General features: G+C 37.4%; 1 protein-coding gene across 2 annotated transcripts; it reads left to right on the top strand.

Annotated features, from left to right (window-relative positions):
- The first annotated feature begins 1,978 nt into the window (after window positions 1-1,978).
- On the top strand, window positions 1,979-3,499 carry LOC117898101 (programmed cell death protein 6). 2 transcript variants are annotated; one of them, XM_034807282.1, is made up of 4 exons: window positions 1,979-1,994; window positions 2,081-2,124; window positions 2,178-2,553; window positions 3,382-3,499. In XM_034807282.1, exons 2-4 carry the CDS (start codon window positions 2,087-2,089, stop codon window positions 3,481-3,483), a joined length of 516 nt encoding a protein of 171 aa, XP_034663173.1. In that variant the 5' UTR covers window positions 1,979-1,994; window positions 2,081-2,086; the 3' UTR covers window positions 3,484-3,499. The 2 variants fall into 2 exon arrangements, with proteins under 2 accessions (XP_034663173.1, XP_034663172.1); XM_034807281.1 differs by lacking the exon at window positions 1,979-1,994 and having other exon boundaries at window positions 1,997-2,124.
- The last annotated feature ends 3,289 nt before the right edge of the window (window positions 3,500-6,788 follow it).

The following is a 6,788-nucleotide window of genomic DNA, read 5'->3' on the forward strand; positions in this document are numbered from 1 at the left end:
TGTGTCTTGGCAACATAAAGATACTAGCGTTCAAATAAGTTAAACAAATTTAAAATGCAAATAAATTCAATATAATCTCATTAATCTATAATAATTGTTTCCTTTTTTGCCGTTTGATGGCCTTAAGCTCGTTTAGAAGCACGGTGGTCATTTATCTTTCAACTTCAGCGGACTTGAGACTTTACTCTGTGTTTGCTAGGTACCCTCTCGGAATATAAATGAAATCATTTTCTTATCGGTTCCATACGAATATCATCCCTGATTTTTTTTGCGACCCCTTTTTTCGATCTGAGTACTACCACTAAGCAAACAACACATAGAGACTGCAAATCAAGTAAAAACTGGCTGCCTAATCACTATAGTGAATTGGCTCCCAGTGTCTTCGGCTCTTGGTGAGAGAGCCTTCGGCTGAGAGAGTATGGCGTTGGCTCTCTTGAGCATTGAACGCAAAGCGATACTCGCAAACACAAAGTTTTGTTTTTCCTTTTCAAGCCTTCTCCGTAATTTCATGTGTGACACATACATACATACATGATGGCAATGCGTGTATCCATTCTCGACTTCAATTTTTAGCGCTTGAGACGTTTGGCATTTTTGTGTTGCTTCTGAGATTTTGTTGCTTAATAATAATAATAAGCTTAATAAGCTTTAAATCTCCTTCATTTAATGCTCTTTTCTACCCCTCTTGCACTTGTTTCGCTTGTTTCCTTCCGTGCTTCAAGTTTCTGTCGACAAGATATATATTTATTGTATTTCGCTGCGGTATTTCGTATGCTCGTTCTCTAAGAAAATCAAAGAGCAGCTGATCTAGGAGGGTTAAATAATGCATATAAAATTTAAGACATATAATTTAAATCAATACTGGCATTAGAAAATAAATTTGTTGGAAACTCTTCTGCCACACAGACTCTGCTCGACCCATCGGAGGATATATCAGATAGTTTCGGAAAGTTCGGAAATCTCGCAAATTTTTAGAGAAATTTGACCATTTTATGCTGAGGAATACCATATTTAAATGTAAAATGTAGTCCTAGAAAATAAGATGCCTTCCACTTACAAGGGACCAAACGATTTAAGGTCGTCGTAGTTCTAGAATAATTTTAAGTATGCTGCAGACAATGCATCTTCCGCTTCAATGCATTTTAAAACATACTCTTAATTTTTCTCCACCGAAGATAAAAGAATATAGTGTTTCTGTTAGTTTCCTTGTGATATTTTCATAATAAATGTGATTGACAAAATTGTTGCTGCATTCATCAGCTGGTTTGCCAATGTTGAAGCCCTTTTGTGCCTCATTGTGTCTATTTCGATAGCAATACCAGACGCGTCCAGTGTAAAATGCTAGAACTTGGCTGAACTGAACGCCGCATTGCATGGCACTTGTAATTGTTTAATTTCAGATATGTATATATGTCAATGAAAACTTAATAAACCAGTGTATACAAAGTGTATCTCAGCAAGAGATTACTTATTTATTATATGTGGCTCTTGTATAAGCGGAATACGAGAAAAACATTAAAGTTGACATCTGCATTTTTTGTGTGTTTATTTTAGTAATGCACGCCGTGCAGCCTCTACTAAATAGTTTGTGCTCGATAAAATTTTGTAGCTGTTTTAAACGAATATCATCCCTGATTTTGCTAAATAGCAACTTTTTTCGGATCTGAGTACTAGACTCTTATAAAAACATAAAACTTGTCTGTGCATTGTGATCGTACAGCATACGTATTTTTTCACTTGGCCGTTATAAATATACAAGAACTATATTTGGCACATATTGCAAAAAAACCTCTTTTCGGATGTGAGTACTAGGCCTATATGTTGAAAACTAGTGGAATACGGTCATCACTGCAGTACCCTAAACACACTGGAGTATTTAAAGACCAACTCTACGTTTCGACTACCCATGACCTGTTACATGGCTATCGATTCATTCCCCAGCCAGTCGATAGTACTACATTGAACAATACTATTTGCGCGTACAAAAAAAATTCGTGAGTCAGAAACTATACATTGTTTTCCTTTAAAAAGGCGTATACATTTATACCATATTTTGTCCGAAACGATGGCATATCACCAGGGTGGAATGCCAGATCAGCAATTCCTTTGGGATGTTTTTCAAAGGCAAGTCACGGAAACTAACCATATAAAGCAAAATTAAATTGTTTTTATTTCAGGGTGGACAAAGATAGAAGCGGTCACATTTCAGCAGATGAGCTACAAGTTGCCCTTTCTAATGGTACATGGTCTGCATTTAATCCTGAAACTGTGCGTTTAATGATTGGAATGTTTGATCGCGAAAACAGAGGAACAGTATCTTTTCAAGATTTTGGAGCCCTGTGGAAATATGTGACAGATTGGCAGAATTGCTTTCGTTCATTTGACCGGGACAATTCGGGAAATATTGACAAAAATGAACTTAAGACAGCACTAACTTCATTTGGGTACCGTTTATCTGATCACCTCGTAGACGTTTTACTCCGAAAATTTGATCGTTTTGGACGAGGCACTATTCTTTTTGATGATTTCATACAGTGTTGCATTGTTCTTTACGTGAGTATAAACAATAATTTTAACATTTCATTTTCACAGAGGGTTTTTAAAGGAACTCGACTTAACGTTTGAGTTTAAATCGAACGTCGCATGAACATACATATGTATTTATTTATGTTTATCTGCTTTTTGATTAGACATTCGATTATTTGTAGAATATTAATACTAGTAGAGCACTGTTTACTTGTAAATTATAATTAAGTACAGGCTAGCCGACGAGCTACAAAAACCAAATGTAGTGTGCAGATACCAAGAACCCAAGTAAGGAATGATGTATCATATGTATTGATACAAAAATACGTTACTAACCGATTTTTTTAGAAGTATGTATATGTACACATATAAATCCTGTCAGTGAAATGGTAATATAACGACCAGATGGTTGAAAGAGAAAGGAAGAAAGAGAGATGTACATACTTAAGTGATTGGGCGATAAGGAATAAGCTAGAAAGTTATTCAATAGGCAAAGCGGACAGACGGATTAGGGGAGTATGATTTATATTGTATGATGTATTGCTTGTTGTTGTTTAAGCCCCAACTCTGAACAGTTGAGTTGACCTGGTCTGACCAGGTCTGACTATTGCTATTAGCCCGACAGGTGGGGACTGCTTTATTAGTGCAAGTAGTTTTTATCGTCAAACTCACAGCCGCTTGTTGTCAGGGAAATGCCGATAGCCTATCGTAATAAGAATGATAAAGTTTGCACATTTGATTTGAGCTTATTACCACAAGTATCGAATGAGAGCAAATACATATACATACATCACAGATTTCACTATTTTCACCGTACTTAGTAATAATCTGATTCACAACATTTTAAAATTACAGACATTGACAACGGCTTTCCGGCAACATGATACTGATATGGATGGCGTCATAACAATACATTATGAGCAATTTTTGAGCATGGTTTTTTCTTTAAAAATATAATAGTGTATTTAAAAAGCCATCAAAGTTTCTAAATATACATTTTAAAGAACATAAAATGACTTGTGTATATTAAATAGTGGATGAAATTTATTATAAATAAACAATAATATCTAATTTTACCTCCGCTATAGATAATTTTTACACAAAAATTAAAAAGTAATTGAATATATGTATGTATGTTTAAGATTTTACTTTGTACTTTGATTGTAATAAAAGGTGCATAAAAAGGTGCAATGGAAACTGAGCGGTCACTGGAATGTAAATCTAAATACTTTTTTTCCAAACGTAACTTGGGTTTTTAATAGAAATCACAATCATTGTATACAATCTGAAAGGATTTCTTTAAATGTGTATGCTTGAAGACTTAAAGGGGTATATTAGAATTGCTGTTGTTCGTAAAGCACAGACTGCTGTGATATCACACTGTTACAAATGTACTTCAAAATTTCGCTCGGCCCTCTCCAAAAACATAAACGAGAAGGGACGTGTGAGATGCTTCTTACGCGTCAACTTTTATACTCAGTAACCGGTACTCAGTAATACAGCTGTGAAGCTAGCTACCTGTGTTCTAGGTCTCAAAGAGTCCTCTTCAAAAACTCCTTATCTTTACCTGTTATGGATACTTCTGGAGTACCACAGGGTAGCCATTTAGGCCCCTTACTTTTCACACTCTTTATTAATGACCTGCCTTCTGTCTTAACAAATTCTCGAATACTTATGTATGCGGATGATGTTAAGCTCTGCGTCCAGTATAAGGACATTTCATCTCACTCTCGCTTGCAATCAGATCTCAATAGCTTTCAGTCATGGTGTGGTGCAAATATGTTACACCTTAATGCATCGAAGTGCAATGTAATGACTTTTTATCGCTCCAGCCCCGTCCTGGCTCCTTACACCCTCTGCGGTAGTTCTCTTGGGAGAATTACATTGGTTGATGATCTAGGTGTTAAACTAGACCCCAAGTTCAAGTTTTCTGAACACATTTCTGCCATGGTAAATAAAGCCATGGGTGTGCTTGGGTTTATAAAGAGGTGGTTAAAGGAATTTGTTGACGAACGAAGACTCTATATCTCCTTATCTCTTCCATCCTTAGTTAATCGTAGAAAAAGGCTTGGTGTAATTTTTATGCACAACTTGATCAGGGGGGTTGTAGACAGCCCTGACTTGCTGAGCCGCATAAACTTTACGATTCCCATTAGACATACTAGAAACTTTATTCCTTTGTTCCTTCCAATATGAACATAGATCGAATTATACCTCACACGAACCCTTTAGGGTTTTGTGCTCGGATTATAATTCCCTCTACCACATTATATCCTCAACTAACTCCCTTCATCTTCTTAAATCTCTTATACTAGCCTACCTCTCCCGTAGTTAATTTAATTTTTGACTTTGATAATTTTGCTTGCTTAGCTATAGTTGCTCTAGTTTAGTTGTGTTTAGCTATAATTTTCCCCGAATATTAGCCTAACATCTATCTTTCCTGCATGCTCGCGACCGGTTCGGTTAATCGCGCCGCGCGTCATGCTGCAGCGCCCCTCGGTCGGTTGGGCGGGAGGAGGGCTTCGTTCTGCTGGGTTCCGCGCGTAACAGGCTTTGGCTTGGTGTCGCATGGGCCACTTGATGGTGCAGTCATTGCATATCAACGTCCAGACAAAGAAAAAAAAAAAAAATAGCACCACCACCACAAACAATTTTTAAATAGTTGCCTAGCTCACATTTTTAACTTGAAGGAAACTTTAAGCACATGTTTAGAAAGAGAAGACTCTTGAAAATCTAGGAGCAACAAAAAAATCATCCTATTTTTGAAGGGTTTTAAGCTATTTAAGGAAAAAATGTAACAAATTTCTTGGTTAACACATTTGAACTATTAATTCTAAATCTATATTAATCGTGCAAGATTTAGTTAAGTGTCCTATTTTGGCAACAACAGCTGCTCAGCGTCTTGACATGGAATCCACCAAGTTCAGACATCGCTTTTGGAGAGCTTTGGACCAGGACTCTTAAATTTCGACGGGTTTTATGTCAGGCGACTGTGCAGGCCACTCTAACACGTTCAGTGTTGCCCCAAACCATTCCTTTTGTTTCATGCTGGGGTTATTTTCCGTTTGAAAGACCCATACGAGTGGCATTTCGTATTCTGCAAAGGGTAGCGTCTGTCTCCTGTCTGTCTCCATAAAATTCAAGGACACGTGCTGATCCATGAAGGTTTATAGTCAATGTATTGGCCCTACTTCAAAGTAGGAGAAGCAAGCCCATACCATTACACTACACATTTTATGTTTAATGGTTTTTGTGGTATACTGGTGTTCTTTGGACATGTAAAGTATGATCGAGATCACTTTCCAGTAAATAACGAGAAGGGACGTGTGAGACGCTTCTTTCGTGTCACAACTTTCATACCCGGCACTCAGTACTAAATCTGTACCTTTGCGTTTTTTTTTTTCAAATTGTAAATTTTTTCTCCATCTGTCATCTACATCCACAACACTTTTCACGCCAACACGCTATTTTCGCTCGCCCCCTCCCATAGAGCCGCACACTGCAGAGGCACGGCAGAGGACGCGCACAGCCCGAAGCAGAGTGTGAATGAGAGAATGTGCAAAAAATAAAAACAAGCTGCTGGACGGGGTGGTTTAGCCACTGGAAATTAATTTCTTCATTCTGGATATAATAATGATCCAATCTGATCTGAAGTTTTCTCGTATCTTCAAAACTGTGAATACCGCAGGTTTTTCGCGATTAGCGGGGCTCATGTTTGAAATACACTTGTAACAGTGTGAGCATACACAGAGAGACACACACGAGACTACGAAAGCGACTTGAAAAGAAAAAGCAAATAAATTCTTTTTCGGCGCAGCTACCTTGTCTCCACTTATAACTCCATGTTTATTCACACAGTGTACGCTGAATACTCTAATGGAAAATATTTGCAACGCCAAGTCAATTGTTGTTATATGTATACATATTTAAATGTATTTAAGAAATACATGAGCATAGAGAGGATACACAAAATCAATTTATTTTTTTGGGGCAAGCTTCTTCATAAAGTTTGAAGGAAGGGTATGTGATCTCAGAAGCAAGACAAAAATGACAAACGTCTCAAGCGCTAAAAATGACAACGCACATGAAGTCGAGAATGGAGACACGCATTGCCATCATGTATGTATGTACATATGTATGTGTCACCGCACACATGAAATTACGAAGCAGACTTGAAAGGAAAACAAAACTTTGTTTTTGCGAGAGTAGCTTTGCGTTCAATGCTCAAGAGAGCCAACGCCAAGCTCTCTCTCTGGGAGCCA

This window comes from Drosophila subobscura, chromosome O (genome assembly GCF_008121235.1).
Source record: "Drosophila subobscura isolate 14011-0131.10 chromosome O, UCBerk_Dsub_1.0, whole genome shotgun sequence".
Taxonomy (NCBI): domain Eukaryota; kingdom Metazoa; phylum Arthropoda; class Insecta; order Diptera; family Drosophilidae; genus Drosophila; species Drosophila subobscura.